Raw genomic sequence first — 24533 nt, forward strand, 5'->3', positions numbered from 1 at the left:
TGCAACCGTTTGTGGTCATGCGAATAATGGCCGTCCTCTCACATAGTGTCGCAAAACCTAAACCAAAATGGTCAGGGACATTTCTTGCTTTATGTGGCTGCTGATCACCACCACAGTCCCTCTATATAACAAAAAATAACAATAAGCAGTCAAACTATAAATGCAAATTTCAGCCATTTTAAATGACTAAAATAGAGTCCCTATTGTTTAATAAAAACTGAAAAGTAATAAGCCCTGAGAATATAGCATGTATTAACACTGACAGTATTTTGCAGTTAGTATGCATGAAATTAATGTATGTTAACTTTCATCTTTACAGGAACACCTGTGCTGGAGGATGCAAATGAACCTGGACTGCTAGGTTTGAACGGTTGTTATGTTATGTAAGGCCACTGTACACGCACATTATTTGTATAAGTGATTATAAAATCAAGAACATTTAAATGCAGTTTACTGGTATAAAATATTAATTCACCCAGCCTTTTGCTTTCCCCCATGGTTTGTGATTCACATAACCCAGAACTATCACACAATTAAGTCATACAGAATATCAGTTGTTAATTGCATAAACCTGACAGAAATATCATGTTAATACATGCAATTAAGATGATTACAACTGAAAATTAAATACACTGAGTAGAACATTCCTGTCAGAGAGAGACAGATAGCTCTCTGTTTATTCAATTTATGTATGTGTGCGCATTTATGTGTAAGCTGTAAAACCTCTTAGGGATACATTTGTGTCTGCTTGGCATTGAACGCCACAGCATCCTGTCTTCTATCAGCAGTCACAAGTTGTGTTAGGGTCAGATGGGTTATTTTGGAAGGCACTGACAAATAACCTATTTTGTTATTCAAATCTGAGAACTTGTTGGTTTGTAAATGTAAATTGTTGGTTTGTAGATGTGAGCTGCATGGGGTCTGTTTTTGTCTGGTTTCATAAGAAAAGCAGTACTGCAAACGTAGGCATGAGAAACAACCAATCAGTGCTAAGAGAGATCTTATTATCCCACTGCAACAAAGTTTCTAATTAGTAAGACCTCAAGGCACATGAGTGAGAGCTTGCTTGCATGCTGATGTACACGTGTCTCTAACATGCTTATGTTCATCTGTATAAACAATAAAAAATCTCCTGACCTGTTTGCCCATGGTTGGATGTATGATTGTTAAAGCATCTACGTGTATGTGTTGTACCTGGATTCGTTCATCCAACAGTGATCCAGTGATTTGTGGTCCAACAGTTTCTAATCCCAAAGTTAATCAGCCCGATGCTTGTAGGCTGTCAGACTAATAACCAGACATAGTCATAATTCCACACACTTCTCATTCCCAAAACACACGCATACCTACTTTATTAACTCTCAGAATTACTAAAGCAATAATAGGAGTAATCAAGAGTACACACTTGAGACGCCTATAACCTTAATTGTTACAAATTTAATACAATAAACGTATGATAGACTAACATATTATATACATACATACATATAAATATTAAAATGAACAATTATAATTATGGAATGTATGTATAATAATTAATAATTAAAACAAAAGTGCAAAGCCCTCATATTAGAAGATAAGGCCCAGTTCCCAATGCTCATCAGCTCAACTCAGCATGCCAATTTCCAACACTGCGATAGACACAGAGGGGAATTTTCAATCAGTCTATCATAGACAAACTCCACCTGGAGTGTAACAGCAGAGCAGGTGTAGTGAGAGAACAACTTGATCTTAATAGAGGAAAACTTGTTTGGCTATGGGCTTCCTGACAAAAGATAATATGGTAATGTAGAACAAATTAAAATCAGTAATAGTGAATTACTGTAGATTAAGAACTGAAGTTGCTGCTAACGCAATAGACCTACTGCAGTAACATTACATTATTATACAAATTATACTCAACTACCACAAGAAGAAATCAAAGACAAAGAACAATGAGTCAAACAAGGTACTATTGTAAAATGACTGAGCATAATGCTTTGATTCATGTTGAGTGCAAAATAAAAAACTTTCTAACAGCACTGAAAGCAATTAGGAGGAAGGAGCCACCAGTCATCAGGTGGTCTATGAGTCTTGCAAACCCCCTGCCCAGATTAATTTGCAGTGTATTCCTCTTAACTGTTGGCCTGTGATCCTGTTTTTAGGTCACGCAATTCTTGATATGCCAGCAGTTAAACAGTTCCCAAGCTGAGCGACTTTAATTACAGAACATTTGAGGGGAGCTTCAAATGAACCATATAATGATTATGATACATTAAGATGTCAAACCAATTTATGGTTTTGTTAAAAATATTTTAAAACAAATATCAACATATCAACCTTAGAAATCTTTGCTGACCCCATCTGCACATTACGCAGGCCTAATTAAATACTACTGCATAATGTTGGACTGTCTGCTGAACATAAAGAATAAAATGTGTTAGATGTGAATGAGAAATCGTGGAATGACAGACAAACAGAAACAGAGACTGTCAGAGATATCTTTACCACTAAGTCTTATAAAATAAGAAGTTTCCCTCTTGACAACTTAATTTGCTGAGGCTGACAGCATTATCTTCTACAAACCAAAATGCATACACAATGCTGACTACAACTACGCTCCAAAAATCTCCTCCACATATACACATGCTTATTCAAACACTGAAACGTTCACAATCTGTATCTTTCAGCAACTACAAACACACCCACAAATCCACACACAGCTGCACATTTCATAAACTCAGCTTATGTACAATTACCTCCACCCACATTCAGCCGTGCTCCCCTCCACGTTCATCCATCTCTTGACTTCTTATCCTCTCGGAGGATTTGATTAGATGCACAAATTAGACAAAATGGAATTTTCATTTAGAAATGGAGAAAATACAGGGTTACATTTGCAAGAGAGCCAGGGGGTACCAGCTCTGGCGAATGAGCCTTTTAGCCCCCATGAAGGCAATTTTAGCACAAGTTTGGTGTATAATAATAATTTAGCAATTTATTTTGTGAGTTGAGTATGAGTGTGAGCAGTGAGGTGCATTCCTTTGACTGATTTCTGCTAAAAGAATTGAATCATTTACTGATAATAATACATATAGCACAAGCTACAGTATGGAGTAGCAGTAGTCTACGACTTTATGTAGATAGGCCGGTGCCCTTGTGTGTGTCCAAAGAAGAAAAAGGGGAGAAGCCATGTGGTATTGTCACACATCAATAATGTCTGAACTAAACATGACAAAAAAAAAAAAAAAAATGTGTCATGGCAGATTCAGTACAGCTGGTGCAATGGGCCTACAAAGCCACATACTGATGTCAATAACTTTACTTACAACTTAGCAAAACATTATTCAGATCAGTTCCCTTTTCAAATTCACAACAGCCTTACAGTACATTTACCTGATCTTCTACTGGTACTGACAGAGTCCCAGCACTAACTGGATATTGATTTGAGGTTACCTCTCTGCTTCTTACCAGTAAGTAGCACACTCTTGGGTGCCCGGTTAGCTCAGTAGGTAGAGCTGGCCACCCAATTTGTACCTACACAGGCTGAGTTCCTTTTATTCCTGCAGCAGGCCCAGGTGTTCAGAATCTGACCTGTGGTCCTGTTAGCTGCGTGTTATCATCCACCTCTTTCTCCCGCCTCCCCTTTTCCTGTCTGTCTCAGCTCGATTCAGACTATCATAAAGGAAATAAGGAAGCCCCAAAAAAACTGGCTACTTTAAAAAAAATAAAAAATAAATATGTTAGCACAACTCAATGTTGGAATACATGAAGATATTCGTTATGAGAGATAAGACAAAGTAAAGACAGCTTAATGCTATAAAGAGACAAAAGGCATGAGAAAACACTTATACAGGCATAAATTATGGCGTGACGAATTTTCATCCAAGCTATGTAAATAAAGTATACTCTGGATCTAAAATACCAGGAAAAAGAACAAGTGACCCAAGATTCTTAGAAAGAAGTGAGTAACTGCTTGAATATAGTGATCAAGTGCAAAAGGACTTAATATTAGAATACTGTATACATTATTACTCAGTTAAAGACCACAACAGTCAAAAAGAGGATAAGAAAATAGTGGCAAAAACTGCTGTTTTCAGAGCTTGTTTCTGCCACTCACTTTTACATATGCTTTGAGAAAGATCACCTTCAATCAAAAGCATTTCAATGGATCCGAGTTCCATTTGAATTTATGTGTGAAAAAAAACACAATAATACTTGTTGTCTAAGGGGCCACCAATACAGTGAAGGGTCGAAAATCCATGTCCTTGTTAACCTACATCAAAATGGAGAGGCAGAAAGCCTATAGCCTGACGCGCTTCCTCCTCTCTTCATCCGGTAAATGAAACTACCAATTAAGGCTTGTATTTGACAGAAAATATACGTGGCACCTTTTTTTAACTAGTTGGGAGCCGGTACCACCCACCTCCATTCTTGTGCAAGAGCGCCGACAGGAGGCTGTAGAAGCTGACCCGAAAACTTTATTATGCTCTATTATTTTAATGAGGGGATATGGCACCAGCGACATGTGGTACAGGAATTACACTACCGGTTACTCGTCCTTTATTGGTAATGCTTGTATGTTTTGTGAACCCTTTAAAAAATGGTTACAGGCCACATACAGAGTTTAATTTGGGTCTGCCTCCGAAATTTTCTCCTACAGGCAAATGAACATGCTGAGCATGTGACTAATCTTATATCTGTTACATCCAAAAAAAAAAAAAAAAAAACTGAGAGTAAATGTGGGTCAAATTTATGTCAGCGCAAGCTGTTGGACGCACTTATTGATGGCTTTTGCTTTCTTAACCACAACTGGATCTTAAAAGCCACATGTGCCCCTGCAGTGGAGAGCAGCACAATTTGTACAGCATTATGCAACGATCAACGTTTCATGGGAGGATACTTTCATGAGTCGATGAGTTGATGTGTAAGCTACAGCTTAGATGTGTGACCTCTCAGCAGCTCTGCATGCATCCGACAAAATAGCCCTCCTTTAATATTTTTTCACTGTGATATCAGTGATGAGAAAAATGTCCCAGTAACAGTTTTACTCGCACATAATTTGGGGGAAAAAGTGAAAGCTCTATGATGTTCACCCACACACGCACAGAAAATGCTAAATGCACAACACACAGAGTTCCACGCACAGGCACAATTCTGCTCAGCTATCTATTACGTCTTTATCTTGTTTTCAACTTCTTTTCTTTTGGTTTTCTTTTCCTTCATCGCTCTTATACATCCCTCCACTTGATAATATGGTGCTGCTGTTGTCTGTGTTGCCAGTACTCATAAAACTTGGCTTTGATTGATTACTTGCATCTCCTTCGCCCCTTTTCCCCTCCTCTCACTCTCTGTAGTCCATTAGTTATGGTAATGTTAGGTTAAATACATCTTAACTTGCTGGTGATTGATTTGCACATCCCCACCCATAAATATTTCCTTCTTTTTTTCCCCACCATCCTCCCCATCCTCGCTATTGTTCCTCCGGTCTACACCCTTCCAGTATAATGGAATATAACTTTTCTGGGCAGATGCTGTTTGAGTTGGGAGCGGTCGAGCTAAAAGGGAGGCCTGGCTGTCAGCTCCACTCTGCAGGCTGCTGACAGAACTCAGACTGGAGGGTCAGAAAATGAATCTGTTGCGTCAAACAAAGAGACAGAAGCATGAACGATGCCTCTGCCAGCTGGTCTAACATATTCAAACTCACAGAGACAGAGGTACGCGGCTACTTTTATTTTGAAAATACAAATTGTTATGATACCAAACTAAAAGTTCTCATATTATTGTTTTGTAATTTCTTAATCATGCTACTTAAGAATGGCCAATAAAGCACAAAACCTTGACTTTCTCTCTCTTTTCAGCTTTACTGATTTTAGATTTAAAAGACAGTCCTAACCTCAAGGACAAGAATACGTTTGCACAGTGGAAAAAGGTGTAAATGGTCCAAAATGATGTCGCTTTGCAGAATGTTCTCACCTGCGATGTCTACAACTTATAACGGCTGTTACAACGACAGACAAACACAGACACACAACATCACATTCACACCCTGACAAAATACACATTCCTGCTCACACTCGGGGTGTTAATGTGAAAGCCTCAACACTTCAGGGACACAGTGGACCCCAGATCTATCTCTGTCCTGACAGCAGTCCTCCATTAGCCACATACAGAAAAAATGTGGTTGCAGAATGCACACATACAGTACTTTGTCAGAAACACACAACGCAAATACATAAACAGGGTGAACACACACACACACTCATGCACATGCAACCAAACACAGAGCTGCTAAATGCACAATAATACAGAACTGCTGCTGCTTAAAAGCAAACATAATAATATTAAACAGTGTGCAATTTTTTTATTTTATCACCTTTTTCCCCAAACATAACCCTGCAACTACATGCACATAGGAAGACATATAAGCGAAGACACAAATTACCTAATGCAAATGTGAACACAAGACAGACTCACCTGTCTCTATCTCCAGCTGTGATGTTATAAAGGTGATTGGCAGCTCCATCAGCACATGCCTTCAAGAGAGCTGCAGAACGACAGACAGAGAGAGGTTTTAACACGCGTACCTGAAGCGGGTGGTTTTAAATCTTACATTCCCTGAAGACACATTTTTAAAATGAACATGCTGTTGTACATGACCCAGTTCAAACTGGTATAAACAATGTCTAGTGTCACAATAAACCAGTTTCCACTTACGCAGAGGTTAACTTAGGGTGGAAGTGTCCACTTCACTCTAGGATTTTTCAGTTCTTGAGTCAATTTGTATTTTCCTATCTATGTGCACCGCCTTAGTCTGGTCTAACTGGCGTCACACCTGGCGTAATTTTCTTCACACACACACTGCAATAACATAATTTCTCCCTCCCAAAAAACTCATCTCATTCAGAAAGCCTCACCCCAGACATGAAACACCACTTATGATTAGATTCACAGGAGCTGGATACAAACAAGAATAGTATTTGGCATTGGATATGGCATACTGTTAAGCAAGGAATTAAGAAAATGTGACCTGCCATTTATGAGTGCACGTTACACAAGGATTTTCAAAGAAAGTATTCTCAGATATGGCCTTGCATACTAAAGTGTGCTGTTCGTGAGAGCCATATCACACGTGACATCTTTCTAGTGCTACTTATGATATATATACTGCATGCTTGCTCTTTATCCTTTGGTGCAGCTTCCTTTCAAAGGGGGTCCAGGGGTTTTCGTGAGTACATCTACAGCTTCTGTATCCTGCTGGCTTGACACACAATACAAAGCACTCGGGGCAAATTCTGTTGCTTTATACATTTGACTGTCAGAGCATTGAGTGCACAAGAACAAATTGATAGAAAAAGGAAAAACATCAATGAACACAGCAGTAGTTTGGACGCCAACATGAGTAATGCCAAGGTTATTGTTAAACAAATATACTTCATACAATTTGCTTCAATCACAGCAAAAAACTTAAACTGTTTGAATGAGGTCCAAATTAGTTAGAAAGGATCCACCTCTTTGCCATAGAAAACAGACACACAAACAGCACACTACACAGACAAGTAAAGCATTCTGATTAAAATATTTCCTTTAAAAGGCAAAGAAAGTGAAAGAGCACTTATCTTTTCTGATTTTAAAACCAGACAAATAAGGCGGTTATTTGTTATTCCTAAAATGGCACTGAAGATGCACTAAATTAGATGCAAACTATTTGCAAATGTATGCTCTTTCATGGCCTCTATTCTATTCAAATTGAACAGGCAACCTATTTTTTAAGAGCCCCTTTCTGTTTGGGGCTTTTGCGGTGCACATGGGGGAAAAACTTCAAAGAATGAGATGTAGTTTATTTGCACCTTGTTTAAAACTAACTAAAGTCTGCACCAAAGAGACGGGCAACTGATGTACGTGGTTTCTGTCTCATCGGCTTTCTTTCTACAACTGTGTCCGTTCCCCAGCATTAAGTGTGCATGTCATTTTTTGGGTGCAAAAAAGTAACACAACAGGATATGGTGTGAAGAATAATCTCTAGTCACAGCTGTCCATTGCACATATGATCTGGTTTACTACATGTGGTCAAGTACATGCATACAAGCCCCCACACGCCATCTGGGAAAGAGTATTTCAAGTCAAAAAGAAATGAATTTCACTTTGTTACAAACTCACACCCCACTATCACCTTCATGCTGCTCACGCTGGTTTGGACCAGCTTTAGATGTGTTGCCTTCAGAACAGCCTGACTTCATAGCATCATATCAGGCAGCGGCTATCTTATAAAACTTTTAGTCAAAACTCTGTTAAAGGTAGGCACGTACTGCTGACTATTACTACACCAACAAAGGGGAAAAGAGGAAAAATCTTGACATGCCAAGCACTGGCAAACTTAAACCACGTTAGGCCAGGTTCACACCAACATATGCACCAATTCAAAAATACAGTGCCTCGTCTATTTCAATGCGACTATTATTCCTGGTGCAAAGGGCTATAGGGAAAAAACAGGGACATCCAGCAAATTTGACCTTGCTGCAACACAACTCTCTGCGCTGGCCAAGTGTATGAAAGCTATGCAAACCTATGGCACACAGGTCATTTCAGTTTTGTTGCCAGATTAGGCCTCTTCTCAGCTTTGTGGAGGTGTGTACAGACTGTTTGAATGACATCTCCCTCCGTTAGCTATGTTGCGTCTTTTAGGGTGGGACAAATTACACCTTTATCATTCTAATAAACCTTTTTTACAGCTGTTTTAACTATAATCATATCTGGAGAGGAGCATGTGAAACAGACTTAGTTAACAATGACATTTCCCAGTAATCCATGCCAGTGAGCCAGCATGTACAATAGCAGGACGCTATTGGAGTGCAGTCTTAATGTTATCAATCATACCTTATTCATTCCTGCCTTTGTTGTGGGATTGCTATGTTTCTTTGGCGCGTTACCACCATGTTGATCAGTGGAATAGTACACAATGATCATAATCAGTGTGGTTCACAATTTTTGTGTGGGCACAAACGATATACTAACAAAAGTTGGACCCACTCAAAATTCCACAGGGTACCTTTAAATGGGAGATAATACTGATAAAGTGTTTCCTTCTGATTACCTACCTACCAACAGATTTGCACACATCACAGATAATAATTAATTAATTAATCTGTTTTTTTGTGTACATTGTAATAACAAATGTAGGTGCAGGAGTTTAAACTGCCAACTCCACAGTCACTATTTCAATACATCACACAACTCTTAACACATTATTATCAGCATGACCCCTAAAATTTTGCATGCAACAATGGGTACTGTGTCACACCTACATACTCTAAATTCACATGCGCACACTCGATTAGAAGAGTTAAATGGAGGAGAATGATTTTTACAACAGAGGGGGGTATCCTTCTCAATCTAACTATCCTTGCCTTGAGTGCTTGAAAAGTGAAAGATGCAGACACATTCACATTGATGTAAATAAGACACTTATACTCAAGGTAGTGCTTTTATTCATAACCCCACCACCTGCTGTCGATGTTTCACGTCAAGAAAGGATTGGAATGTAAATGACTCATTATCTCTGACTGAGTGCAAAGGCTGAGAAACTTTTTAAATGACAACTTCTGGAAAAACAGAGAGACTCTTCTTTAAGCCTGGTGATGACAGACTGTAAAGCTATCAGTCATTATCTGTGTATAAGTATCTACACAAGCACACACACACACACAGAATCATTTTCAGACTTAGGGTTCTAGAACAGTTACTTCAGTCTGTCAATCATTTATTCAGCTCTGTTTGCATGGCATGTCATTAAAATACACACACACACACAAACACACACACACACACACACAGCTCCAGTAAATCTCAGCTCATGTCTACAAAGTATGGCTCTCAAGTACCAACGCCATAACAATCTTTCAAAATCATCTAGTTACATTTGTATATTTTTTCATTATGTGCATTTCTTGACCATATTTTTTGCCCTATACCTATATTAATAATAATAATAATTAATAATATTAGGCTGCATTCACACTGTGGTTGGTTTCCCATCATACTCTTATCAGGGGAAGTCTGCCTTGTCAATGTTTGTTTTGATAGTATTTTTTGTATATATTTTAAATCCTGCATTGTTTACATCCATTTACTTCCTAGTAGCAAACATTCTTGCTGCCTTTGTTGGTGCATTACTACACTTCTTTGCACCAGTCAACAATATTTTTTATTTTTTATTTATTTTTTTCCGGTGACCATGTTTCGGCGACCATGTTAACAGGTTAAAGTAGCCACACAGCCAACGTTTTTTTCAAAAGTTTATTTTCAATATGAGAGAAACTTTCTAAAATGCCCGTCTTTCTAGATCTGTGGACATTCAATTTGTCTTCATTACAGTAAATGAAATTGAGTAAAGGAAAGCTGAACACGAGGAAGACTATCTCTCCATCTGCACTCCATCCACAGGCAGAAAAGATACAATTACTGTCATTCTCCCACTGAAAACAATGAATTGTCATCCGTTTGAAGTATACCACAATTGTGAATGCAAAAAGCTTAACCAACTCTATCTCCATCTCTTTTCACTTCAGAGCATATGAGTTGAACAAACAAGCTCTACAGGAAACATACAGAGACACAGATGCCTTATGAAGCCTGACGGTGATATGATGTGAGCTGAGCGAGGACAGCAGAAGCAGGCAGTGGGAGATGACCTTGTAAATTAACTAGCCATAATAATCCCTCCCTGCAGGCTTCAGAACCAACTCCTCCTGTCACTCACTCTGCTGTATGATAGATACATAATGGTGGGCAGGAGATAATGTGCTTCCACACATTACTGAACCTGTCATTTCAGTGCTTTTTAATCATCTATTTCGCAGTTGAGTTGGATGCAGAAAAGATGCATGTTCACTTTCATGCAGAAACACACATACACACATTGCTGTGGGGTATATTCTATAGCAGGCCAGTATTGATGAGGTTAGTGGTGAGGATTAATGTCTGTCAGGTTGAGGCTTTAGCGCAGTACAGGAGAGGGCAAACGGTCACGGAGAGCGGTGAAAAGATTATTATCCTTATTATGATGCCTTGACGCCCTCGCTTCATCTATCAGTCCACCTCTCCCCCTCCATCTGTCACCCTGTCTCCAGATCCACCCTGCTTTCTACACCTTGCCTCAAATTTGATTGATTTCCTGTGCAAACATCTCATTTTCTTTTTCTCTAGCTCCACTCTACTCTTTATTCCTCTGCTCTATCCTTCTCTTTGTTATTCTAGGTGGCACAATTTCAACAGCTCTTCCGCTCATTCTCCTTTCCTTCCCATTGACAGTCCTACAAGAGTTTGCTTTCCAGCCTCCTTTTGATCTCAATCCATCAATCCTCGCTAATAGCTTCCCTCAACAAATTCTCCACATACCCATTTACTCTACCTGACACGTGGGCAGGAAGTGTGTGTGTGTGTGTGTGTGTGTATGTTTGTTTGTGTTTGTGTTTGTGTTTGTGTGTGTGTGTATGTGCACAGCAATGCATTTCAGCCACATCACCCAAATAGCCTTGATTGCAAGGCTGGTACTCAACTGTCTGACAGGTGATGTTCATAAACTTCAACTTCAGCAAGCTGCTCCCCATCAACAAATGATGAAACAAGGCACTTCTGGTAAACACAGGCCTGTTTTTTTGTCCTGTAGAGAGTTGCCTTCACTGATTACTTTATTGATTTGCTTGTTTGTGTTGTTACACAGAGAGGGATCTCTAAGTAAGTAAATGAGTGACTGATTGAGCGAACGAGTGAGTGAGTGAGTGACTGACTAGATGGGCAAGCGGGTGACTGATGGACTAGATGAGTGAGAGGGTGCGTGTGTGAGATAAGCAGCTTGATCCCACTTCACAACATCACACTCGGCACCTGTAAATGAGTTTCCCTTTGATCAGTGTTGCGCTCTTCCAGCGCTCCTTTGCTCCCTGCTGCTCTACCTCTCCCAGAGGTGATGAGGGGGGCCCAGGGGCAGCACATCAGAGGACCTGAGAGTGCTGCATGCATATGTGTGTGTAAGTGTCTGCAAGGGTGGAGACCTGGCTACGATGCTTCCAGGTGAACAATCATCTGGAGAGCGACACACTCAAGACACGCTCATGCGCACACCGACATCAGCTTATCCCATAAACAACATTAAAAATACATGGCATATCAAGTGAGGAACGATAAACTTGCTACAAGCTTGTTTACCATCACACTGCGAGAGATCTGAGATCTGCCATTCACGCACCATCATCATCCTGTCAAAAACTTCTTCAAGTCCCATGTGCAATGCTGCCAAGAGCCAAACGGATCAAGAAAGCTTCCCAATTTCTGACATCCACACCACAGCAAATGCCCGTGGCACTTAAGAAACCAACTTTTTTTTTTGTAAGAAGACTTATCTATGAGGGAGCAAATGCCCAAATCTGCAATGACACTTTCAAGCTGCATCATACTGTCAAAATCCATCTGATATGTCCATCTATTTCACGGAAAAGACTGCAGCTGTTTAGTTTGATTATTTGATGCAATGCTTGTCTCGTGATCCTTGTTTCTGTATTTCTAAGTATTGGGAGGGGTTAACAAAATATTTGTGGTAAGAAAAAAAAATCAGCAAAAGGGCATGCAATAGACCCAGAATGTGTAAAATGGAATCCCTGGATCACTTACACTTTGCTGGTCTGGCAGTTTGGATTTAAAAATAAGGATATTAAATGAAAAATATCAATTTCCAAATACCATTGAGAGTTAGTGATCGTCAGCCGGGCGTAAAGAATCTATTACAAGTCTAATATCTCTCTGTGCTGGTAGCAAACAGACAATTTAAGCTGAATATTGAAAAACAGTCTTTAATTTAGATATTGTTTGCACTCAGAACTTACAAATGGGTGTTCAAATCCATTTCAAATAATATAACAACTGCATTTTCTGAAAAACAAGGGATGTGATTTTTGATAGTACTCTGCAGATCTACAGAAAACTTTCAGGACTTTCCCTTTACCCTTGGGCATACAGTGTAAGGCTTTGATTAGATTTAGCATTAATTAACCCATTCCCTTTTTATTTGACAGGTATCAAAATCCTTTTGATGAATATAATTTTCCTTCTTTAAACTCTATATTTTCAATTCTTCTCACTTAATAGATAACCCAAATAATCTTTATCTTGGGGCAACAGGCAACCTTTGGCGTGAAATCAGATGAGGAAAATTCTTTGTCTAACACCATAAAACATTTTCTAGTGGTCCTCCAGTATAAAGGGGGAAATTAAGAGTGTATATCTAACTGCGTGACTGCTGTGCGATGGAAAGAGCTCAGGTGCCTCTTGGGTTTTTGCTACGTTGATAAGAATGTCAAAGCTGTGTTCATTAAAATTTAATCTGATGTGGTCACAAGTTTGCCTTCAAAGTTACTTTGTTTGCTAACCTTCTTCCCTGATTGCATAATTCTGTGTATTACATTGTTCATAAATTAGGGTTTCTACAGTTTTTTTTGTTGTTGTTTCATGGTCTCAGCTTCAAACCTGTTGAGAGCCAGCGATCCAGGCCACTTCTCTCCACCCTGTCCTTGATAAAAACAACGAAATGCCTAAAAAAATTCAGCACAGTTTGGTTCAATTTGTTCTTGTTCAGTTAGGCTCTGTTACTGATCACATCAAATAATTTCAAAGAAAAACAAAGTAGTGGGATACAGGTTGAGATGACACTGTCTGGTTTAAAGCCTCAAAGTCAGCTTTGCATATTTAATACATCACAGCCAAGTAGCACAACCGCTATGCTTGAACGCATCTCATAAGCGACACCTCAGGGAGTCTGGAGCTCTACTTCCCTTCAAAAAACTATTTTTCCTCTTTTAACAATGAGCCTTTTGTGCATGTTTTTGAATTTTTTAGAATTTCTGTTTGTCTTTTCCACTGATAAAGGGCCTTGGAGTATTCACAAAGCATAAGGAAAATCAAGCACATTTTATATTGTCTAGTTACCAACTACACAAATGTGGTTGAAATCTAATTCCTTGGTTCATGTCAGCAAACGTGTGACCAGCAGGTTGCTGATGTGAAACTGACTGCCCGTGGGCACGACTATTACTCGGAAACTGTTAAAGTGGAGCCATTCAGTGAGCTTGTATTACGTATAGTAAGTACTGTATGTTTGAATATGAATGTAGAGAGCCGTGTCCTGCTTTAAACTTTCTGCCCTATGTCACCGAAAATGTTGTTCTTTTTAACTTTATATGTATATGGGTTGTGCAGCAATGAGACACAAATGTGCTCGCGTAAGTATTTCCTCTCTGTCCATATCCTGCACTAACCAGACAATTTCCCCTCATTGATGAAAGGCTGCAAGAGGTCTCACAGATGTAAGCAACAGCTCACTGTCGGTGGCAAGGAGGAATTTGTTATAATTGAAACGCCCATCTTCTGAATCCGGGGGTCTTAGGTCCAGTGGGTTTGTTCATATCGACCCAGTCCCACACTGGGTGAAGTGGCTCACATTCACACTGTGTTCACATTATTTAAGAACCATTTATCTATAGTGTATGTATATACGCATGATTGAGTCTGAAAGGATGTGCTATCCTTGTTACCTTGAGAGCTTGCAGTTGCAATAAGACTGCTTTCAAAAGGATTCAACATCTATAATAAAAACAAATTGTATAGTTAAGTATAAGTGCTTTACTGATAATGCTAATGACCTATGAAAATAATGAATGAAAGGCATACCAACCTTTTAACTTACAATATAGCTCTTATTCGATCTCATCAATTTCCTGTTTATCTGGAAATGATCCTGTTTCTGCTTGTCACCGTTGCTAATGCTTGTGTCAGAAATTTAAATGAAATTTCCAATTCAAAAATCATTATGCTATTTATTCATGAAGCAAAAAAGTCAGTTTCTTAGGGGCAACAAAATCATGCTGCATATTTAAGCTGTGAATGCCATGGAAGTAAATAAATATTATCTTCCATTGGATTATAATGAATGCTCAGGTCATTCAGCCACAGGAGTTAATGAAAAAATAAAATAATAAGTCATCCTTGCACTAAGGGAAATTATTTCCTGCAAAAAAAATGATCTTTAGTCATATTTAACTTCATTAAAACACATCTCACAGGAAATGTGGGCAGAGGGCAGGGAGGAGGCATTTTCAATGACATGGAAGCAATTAAGCTTTTGCAGAGCAGAGGCCACACAGGCTAGAGAGCACTGTCAGAAAACAACAGGGGAATACACGCTCAGTGCAAACAAAAACAGACAGGATCTAAGTGATATAAAGGGGGATGGTTTGATCTGTGTTGGTGATATGTGACATACCTTTACTCCAGAGGATGTGTAGGTAGTCCTTATCCAGAGGCTGGTTCAGAATGATCAGACAGATCCTCTGTTTGCCTGCAGAAGGCAATGGAAGGAAGGTATGAATCATACAGTCAGATAGAGACACAGACAGACGATGGAGCATAATAACCACATAGCAAAAACACAATGCATCACCATTTGCATGTTTAAAAAAAACAAAACCTTTTAAATACAGATTGGAGGCTGTTGTTTGTGACACTAAATGTGCCAAATAAAAAACTAAATAATTAAAACAATGGGAAAATAATGAAGTCATATTCATGCTCCACATGCAGACAGGGAAATAGGGTGAGGATTAAAAACAGAAATCATTCCAAACGTGACTGGATGTTGAATCTTAATTTTTGTGAAAGTTCAAAATGTTTCCCACTCGATCCAATTTGGCTGTAAGTGGTTTGTTTGCAAATAAAACATAATCAATGTATAGATAACTATGTATTAAAATGATGTAACAAAGTTCCTCCAATAAGTACCTTTACTCTCCTCAACCAGGGTGACAGTCAATGCCAAAGTCCTTATTCTTAGCTGTTATTTTAAAGCGAAATCTGTGCACTTGGACTTACACATATCTCACCCATGCTCATTTGAATACCTTGACCTTGGTGACACACCATCTGTAACTGCATGACAACAGAGGCAAGCCTTTTTTAAAAACAGCGCAAATTAAAGTTACCTGTCATGCTATAGCTTCTCTCTTTCCTCTCAGTGTACCTCCATGCTTCTCTGTCAAAGTGTCTGTCCCAGGGTGCATCATTTCACAAATCTATTTCCTCCCTCAACCCCCCAATCCATCTTGCTTTTAGCTTTTCTTTTGCTCTGCTGCTAATGCAGATCCCCTGACTAATGCTCTCTCATTTTTCATTTTTCAATCTGTAGATGAAAAAAAAAAGGAAAACCCAGCATTCACTGACAATGTAAAAACAGAACAGCTGTTGGAAAGCCTTAATGGACCAAAGACTAAAGCACAACCTTTCATCCCCTCGCCTTCACACTTCACACCCATTTCATTCCTTGCTCATTTATCTTTCACTCTTAAGTCTGCCCTTATAAATGATTTCTCATCCATTTTTAACGTTGTTGGCTTTAGTAGCAAAGCCAAAATGTCATATGAAAGCTCAATCAACACTCTGTGTCCTCTCTCCATCTCTCCTAAACTGTATTTATGTAAATTCCACACAACTGGATTCCTGTTTCGGAAAAACCACGACATGGCGTGTCTAATAAAGCTTGTATCTTTCCCAATACACCTTTCCTGATACATCGTGAATGCTGTGGGAGGGCGGAAAATGCAACAGCGAAGAAGAAAGTAAAAGAATATACTTTAGGTTTCATGAACTTCTCATTGCAAAATGTGCATCACCTTGTGTCTCTTTGTAGGTTTCATACCCTTAAGAGAGTGCATTTAGGCTTGGCTGAGAAAATGTGGAGGATAAAAAAAAAAGTCTTTTGGGTTTGTGACTTTGTTGCAGCAGCAGGCTTGATGTCACTGGAAGGTCATTTCTAGTACGAAAGTCAACCCCAGCAGAGTATGGAAAAAGGAAGAGAAAGGGAAGAGAGGATGAAGAGGAGACACCAAAGAGGAGGGAAAAGAAAGGAGGATACAAGAAGGGGTAGGCAAGAAGGAGAAAGAGGAGGAGCAGATTTGTCAGTCTTGTCTCTTAATTGGCTGGAGGTGTACAGAGAACAAAAGACAAACTCAACCAGCCGTGACTTTTCAGATAACCCCTTGTCACAAAACCACTCATCTCACCGCACACACCCGCAGGTATGCTGCATGGCCTTTTGTACACTTCGTTCAAAAGAAATGTCACCTTGGGATTATTTTAAAAGTGCCAGACAGCATTAATACCACAAACACACGCATACATGCACGCACACAAAATCCAAGCTCATAACCTAGCACATAGATATTCCAGGAATATGCATTTATAATTAAAATAGTGAAATTTAAAAGGCTAACCATGCACACAGGGGATTTTAAAATGCAGACATCCAGGGGCTGTTTTTATATTCTCCAGCAGGAGTCTAGATAAGCATTTCCTGCTAGAGATTAAACTAAAGAAGCCATAGAAATATACTCTAAACTTATCTAACGGGGGAAATTGTTTCACTATAGAGAAAGATTTTTAAAGTGTATGATACAAGGAATCCCAAACATGTATTTTACCTTTGATACCAAGTGACAGATTTATCAACAAAATGATATCAGAGGAGCGTGTGTGTGTGTGTGTGTGTGTGTGTGTGTGTGTGTGTGTGTGTGTGTGTGTATGTGCTCTGATCTGCTTTGTTCTGCAACCGTTTGGAGGATTATTTGCACACCAGGTGAAATCTTTAGAATAAATCTTGGATTTGTACAGCGAGCAAGAGTGTAGCCTGTAATGCTCAGCTAATGTGCTTGAGTAAACATTTGTTTCAATGAATGCTTCAAAACTGCTGATAGAATCAGAATCGGAAGTGTCTCTTGACTGATGTTGGCCTTTTTGCGTTATTGATTTTTGAGCTGTGCAAGCATAGAAAATCAACAGCGCTTCTGTGTTCCTGCTCTGCACAAATCCGACACGTGTGTGAGAATGTAAAGTATATACAAACATATGTACAGAAGCACAATTACAGCGGCCTTGTAGTTTAACTACAGCATTAATGGATCAATGGAGGCAGAGAGGGAGAGACACACAAAGGCAGCAAGGAAGAAGAGAGCAATGCATCATAATGCAATTGTACTGTTGGAAATATATTGTACATAATGAAGTGATAATAGCAATCTCTTTATCCTTAATAAATCATATTTACTTACGATTAAAAATTCAATCAAAATAGTCAATTGCTCAGTCATGTATCACAAGGACCGCAACACTGAAGAACATTTCCTTTAATTGATTAAGCTAGAGTACCTTTCAAGCCCAGGTTGGCTCTTCATCAGGTACAGAGGCAGGTACCCGATGAAGAGCCAACCAGGGCTTGAAACAGGCTCAAAGACTATTTTTGAAAGGAAGCATCCTACAGTTCTGCTTGCGTTCTTGTGAAACAGTACCTACTTTTTGCACTTGACTGATAATTGCTTAATCGTATCAGCCCTATTATGTTCAAAAGAACAGGCTGCTCTCATGTTAGATGGGAACGTGAATCCCCACACGCACTTCAGGTCAAAGAAGATCACTGGGAGACTACAAGCAAGCCGTTTGACTGAAAACAATATTAGCAAAGCCAAAGTCAATAAATGGTGAACAGATCCATGATGAACACGATCAATGATTATCAATGTAGTGCTTTTTATATCAAACCGATGCTTTCATGTCATTTAAATGGAATCTTTCCTAAAAAAAAATAAGGTGCAATTAATGTTCAGTTATACCTTCATTTTTATCCTTTCCTTTTCTTTTTACTTTTTCCATGAGAATTCCATGCTCACACTAAAACCTCTCAGAAAACAGTTCTTGGCGTTGCACCTCGCATTCCTTTGCCCATTTTCCTGTTTAATGGTGTATTTTTCACATACCACTCTGTAAATGGGCAGACATTGACAACAAGAGGTCAATACAGGATGTTTCATGTCCAACTAGAATACAGCTCAATGCAAGATTCTCCAGCAATCCAAAAAACTCCAACATAACTCCGGGAATGTAACGCAGCAGAATAAAGAGTGCATTTGTCCACAACTTCAGACCCTCAAATTCTTCTGTATCTGGTCAGAATACTGCACACAATACCCTTACTGTATGTCTATTTACCAGGTTCATCTGTAATTGCTGCTTTCCGAAGAATCCAAGAAGGATGAGAGAGGCAAATACATTGCTGATCTTTCTGGGGACATTACATTTGTTTCTCATTCCTAAGCTCTCTATTTATATCCTTCTGTGGGTGGACAATATTTCTAGCCAGTGTCAGAACCCCACACCACAATTCAATTTGAACAAACAGAGTGTGTCGGTTGCTACTCAACTAATAGCAGCCTCCCTTTGCAAGCTCATAAGGTAGGAATATCTTTCATGTAAGTCACAAAATGATCTCTTCATAGATCTTTAAATCACCTGAAAATGACAAATGTAACTGTAGCTGTAATACAAGACAGAAACACGAGACGGAGAAGACTACATGTGCCTGCTGTCTCCTCTACAGGCCAGACTGTTGTACGATCCCCTTGACCTTTACAGCTCTGTGTAAAACCTGCCTTTAGGCTCATATCTGTTCTGCTTCCTCCACACTCGCACGTACCAACAGGGAGCTCACATAAACCTTTTTTTTTGTTTTTTAAGAGCATCAACAGATACAGAACATCTTTGGGGAAATATTGCTACAGAAACGTACATGCCACTGGAGAAGATAAAGTAAATGTACAATAGTGAGATTTGGTCAAATGTCAGACTTAATTTGGTTTTCCAGTGTTGTGTTTGAACAAAGTTAATTTATATGATGACAGAGATTTTATTCAGGAGCAAACATAATTATTTTTAGAAATATTTCAATCATCAAAATGCCTTTTCAGTGTCTGTTATTCTCACACATTACAAGCAAACAGATCAAGCCCTCTTTGAGTAAAGATTCATTATGTATGCAGCCTAACTGAAAAAGACACAGGGAAGTGCATCTCATACATATACACATTGTTGTCATGAAAGTGCCAGTGATTTGTTTTTGAGTTTTTATTCCCTTTAGACTGTTTGTGTGTCAGAGTGAGGGGGAGAAGCAGAGAGAGGAAGACAAGTGTGACAGCGATGTGAGTAAGAGTGTGTTTTGATCAGACGCGTACAGATGTCTGTGTTTGGGTGTCCCACACTCAGATGTGGCTGGTGGGCGAACATACCATATGTGTCTGAGCATGGGCCTGCGTATTTGATTGATTGTGTGGACGTGCGTTTGCGCCATGGGACTGCGTGCTTGAAAGACAGTACCTGAGGGCAACAGGCAGTCCAAAGGCGTCAACTCTTCATCCATGGTCAGAATCCACAGGAGCCCAGTCTTCAATCAGCCGACTCACCTGGAACTGAGGACAGGGCGACAGACACCGTTGCTACTATTCTTGCTTTTATCGGTTTTTTTCTGTTTCCTTCCTTTTGTTATAAGCCGATCAAAGGAAGTCATTTCATTTTCCAACTTCGTCTGTAATCCCAGTTTATCATCAGCTTTCCTCTGGGCTAATTATTCCTCCTCACACAAGCAGGCTGAATACAAACACTAACACGCACATGTGACAGTAAGGTTGGATCACTGGGTCGCTCAAGACACAATAGTGACTTTTGGGCCGCAACAAAAAATTATGTTTGTTATTGATTAAAGTGCAAATTATTTTGCTGATTAATAGTTTGGTCCATTAAATGCGTGTAAATGTAGATGAAAATAGCGAAAAATACCCATCACATTTTTCCAAAGTACTCGTTGACGTCATCAGATTTATTTTATCTGTAAAACCCACAGATATTCATTCTTCAATGATATTAAACAGCAAAAAATTATTGAAAAAATCACACTAAATTGACTTGAATTCACAAACTGATTAATTGATTACCAAAACAGTTGCAGATTGATTTCCTTGCAATTGATTTGCAGCTTTAACTGACACAATACATGAATGTGTGGCAATTTGAAGCAACACTTTAAACATGAGAAAATTGTAATGAACATGTTTTTTTATATTTCAGAGAGAAGTATAATTATCAGTTAATCAAGAAAATGATTGGCAGACTACTTAATGATAATGCTGCAGCCCTTAAAAAACAATTACAGGAAGCAATCATATAATCACCGCTTGATAAAGAGCTTCAAGTTTCACTCAGTTGAAACTAATATGGAACAGTAACAAAGGGCATAGACAAAAAACAAGATCCAGGATGTCTTGCTTGAAATTAAGTGGTGCAGATAACCATAGGGAGCGAAAAAACCAAGACACTCTGTCTTCAGGTAAAATAAGATTAGACATTTATTCTACAAGTATATAGGCATGAAACATTGTGAACTATTTTATAACACACACAGCAAAGAGTCATTGCGTGCCAAAAGGCTTAACACCTGAATGTGGAACAGTTTCAGACACACATATTCTCAGTTCTTTGTTTTTTTCTCTGCACACTAGTCAGTTTACCGGTAAACTTGAAATTTCAAATATAGATATATATATATAAATATATAGATATATGAAATAATCTGTAAACAACCTTTCTGCACGTTCTTGTAAGTCATTTGAACATAAAACGTCTCCGTGCGTGTGTATTACAATGTATTCCTTCTCCCTCTACATACAGAACAACAACGGCATAAATCAAACATCATGCACCTCCCCAACACCTCAGCCCTGCTCACCTTTACGCTTTACAATCCAGATGGTCGAACAGAGCAAACCAAGACCGAGAGAGAAAAGAAAGCACCGTGTAGATACTGGTCACAATAATAACTCTTCGAACTTCTGCTGAACTTTTAACAACCTCCTTATATTTCCCCTTAACAAAGGTCACCAACAACCCTCCCTCCCTCCCTCCATATCCACATGGTCCAGCCAAGTCTTCCTTTCTCCAAGTTAAAGGCTTATGTCAATTATTAACGCATGTACTTGCACTACTACACTGGAATAAGATCATTTGACTAATTAATTGAATTTTAGCTGTCATAAAGCGGAATTATGTAATCCATTTTGATATGAAAATTGAGGCAACGTTCCACAACCATGATAACAAAATAATATTAATTATAAAGTCAACATTTAATATCAAGTAAAATCATTAATTTTAATCAAACACACTGTCCCCACAAGCAAACACCATTAACCCAGTCCCATAATTCAAATAGATGTGAGTTGGTAGTCATTTATTTATTTATTTTCATACTTATCCCCATTATATTATAAAAAATAGTCAATCACTAACATCTATAAAGTAGTTTAAAAAATATAATTATTTTAAATAATATTATTTTTTAACAGCTTGTGCACTTTCTTAAATAAAGTTTTAAAAAAAACAACAACAACAAAACCCAGTAGTTTTCCTGCAGCAGCCCACATCAACCACAGGTGTTTTTAATGCAGAAATAATCGACCACACTTTGAGGTGTGTGTGAACGCATGTGTGGGCTGAAAGCAGCAACTCGTGATGCTAAAACACATTATATCATCGCTCAACAACTGAACCGTAAGCTCCTTTAACAGCAACCCAGCACCGCTCAGCTCTCCCTGCAGGCAAATATTGGGAAACATTTCCCTTTCTGAACTGGACTTTGGCATCCTCACCCTCAACTCAGCTAACGTTAATACGGGGCAAACCGGTGGAGCAAAGGCTGACCCAGGCTGCTTCCCGTAGTTTCCACATAAACCCGCGCTATTGTGACAAAAACAACCACACTCGCCGACTCTATGTTTCACTACTAATAACCCGACCTCGCACGTTAAAGCTGTCGTTGGTATGCTTGGTAAAACATTCAGTAAAAACTCACAGAGTGAAGCCACTTCCGCCATTGAGTGTTGTAAACAGTCGACGAGAGTGCAGGGAGCTCACCAGCAGGAGCGAACAGCGGCGGGAGTCTGTTACGGCGACACCTAGAGGCCAAAAGTGGAAACGCTTTTTTTTTTCTTTGTGCATTTCTGTGAAGCTGGGATTCTCAAAGTCCCGGAGGGTTTATTTAAAGGAGACTCTAGGGTTCTCCAGCAAATTGATAAATAGTTTAATTTCACTCTACGGTTCATTCAGTGGAAATTATTGTAATTCGAGAGTGGCTATTCCAATCACTGCTTTCACTCTTCACCGTAACCATCATTATGTGTCCCATTACAACATGGATACTGAACAGATGTCCAATTTAATATCAAATCAACAAAACAACTACTAAATTCTTTCAAAAAAGGGAGTGAAATTAATCTTCTAAAACAGGGCGTGCTGGTTTAATGTGGTTATACTTGGGGGTGTGCGTGAACCTTAAAATCTTTAAAATGTCAAGAACCCCTTAAATAGATCTGCATTAACACCACTGACTCCTATATGATGAGACTGTTTGAAGGAGACCATTTTAATGTTTAATTCTAATTTGGTTTAATGGAGCGTTAACAGTCAGCCAATTAGATGCTCAATTGATCCCCTTCCACAGGGAGATCTACCAGGTCTTAGATCTTATTAAAAGAACGTACAGCGAGGTGGACGAGCCAGGAACTATGTCAGTCACCCTGCTGTCAAAGGTGGGAGGAGAGATTGAAAACTGACACCAAATAGTGTCTATCATTTGACTGAAATAACAAAGGTACAGTATTTTCTTTTTTTAGTGATATTAAATGTATTGTTTTAAATACTGAATTTTGGTGTTACTGCAAAATATAGTAGAGGTCAACTGTAATGATGTTGAATCAATATCAAATATTAAACATCACATAACAAACAAACAACCTAAACTGATCACTTATTTGGAGTGATTCTTTTAATTTTTCAGTGTTTTTTATGTTAAATGAATATGAACAAAGACCATGACTGCTGCTAAACATTCACACACTGGAGAAATAGCTGAATTCATTAACAATCAATGAATCCATTCATACTGTAATTCATATGATATTTAGGACACAAATAAAGTAAACCTTCACTCACTCACTTCACACATGTGCCCAAACAACAGCTAGACTTACACACTAGCACACACAGGCAGCACCAAAAATAAAGGCCCATCAGACAACTCACACATTCTGCACAAACATATTCAAGCAAAAGACACACAGGTAAATAAACATCATGTGCACACGCACACAAACATGCATGCAGTAGACTGATGGTGTATGCTTCAGATATCTTCAGACAGCAGTAGAAGCAGTGTAAAGTGAGAAACCAAATCTCTCTCAAGGTGAATCCACTCCGGAGGCTCGTTAAAACAAATGCTCTCTCATCAATCAGCACTTTTCCTGTCTCCCAGACAGACTGCACATGGGAGGAAATCATACACACACTCAACTTGCAGTTTGCACAGGTATGTATAGGCCGAACACGCGTGCACACATACACACGCTATGCTCAGATGCATGGGAAGTCATTCCTTCTGTGGGCATGCATTATAAATACATCTATGAATAAATTCCAGGCTGAGTGCATTCTTCATTGGCAAGGATTTTTTTTTTTTTACAAGGCCACACCACCTGAATGTTTGATCAGATCTCTCTCTTCTCTCTGCATCTATCTAACTAGCTCACCGTTCCTTGTCCATCAATCTTTCTAATATTTACCCTTTTTCTTTCTTCCCT

General features: G+C 38.9%; 1 protein-coding gene across 4 annotated transcripts in view; it reads right to left on the bottom strand.

Annotated features, from left to right (window-relative positions):
• The window catches only part of tpk1 (thiamin pyrophosphokinase 1), a 57891-nt gene extending 35050 nt beyond the window's left edge, over positions 1-22841 (bottom strand). For 2 of the 4 annotated variants that reach the window (XM_035652599.1, XM_035652613.1), the window contains exons 1-4: positions 22751-22841; positions 20224-20315; positions 15293-15367; positions 6457-6526 (exon numbers count right to left, since the gene is read on the bottom strand). In XM_035652599.1, the coding sequence (XP_035508492.1) occupies positions 6457-6526; positions 15293-15367; positions 20224-20266 (188 nt within the window). In that variant the 5' untranslated portion in view covers positions 20267-20315; positions 22751-22841. Of the gene's footprint in view, positions 1-6456; positions 6527-15292; positions 15368-20223; positions 20316-21628; positions 21770-22750 lie in introns of those variants that run through there. The other 2 variants (XM_035652614.1, XM_035652606.1) reach the window with 2 other exon arrangements.
• Between the last annotated feature and the right edge of the window lie 1692 nt (positions 22842-24533).

The sequence above is a fragment of the Morone saxatilis genome, unplaced genomic scaffold (genome assembly GCF_004916995.1).
Source record: "Morone saxatilis isolate NCDOM2014 unplaced genomic scaffold, NCSU_SB_2.0 Contig0, whole genome shotgun sequence".
In the NCBI taxonomy this organism is placed as follows: domain Eukaryota; kingdom Metazoa; phylum Chordata; class Actinopteri; family Moronidae; genus Morone; species Morone saxatilis.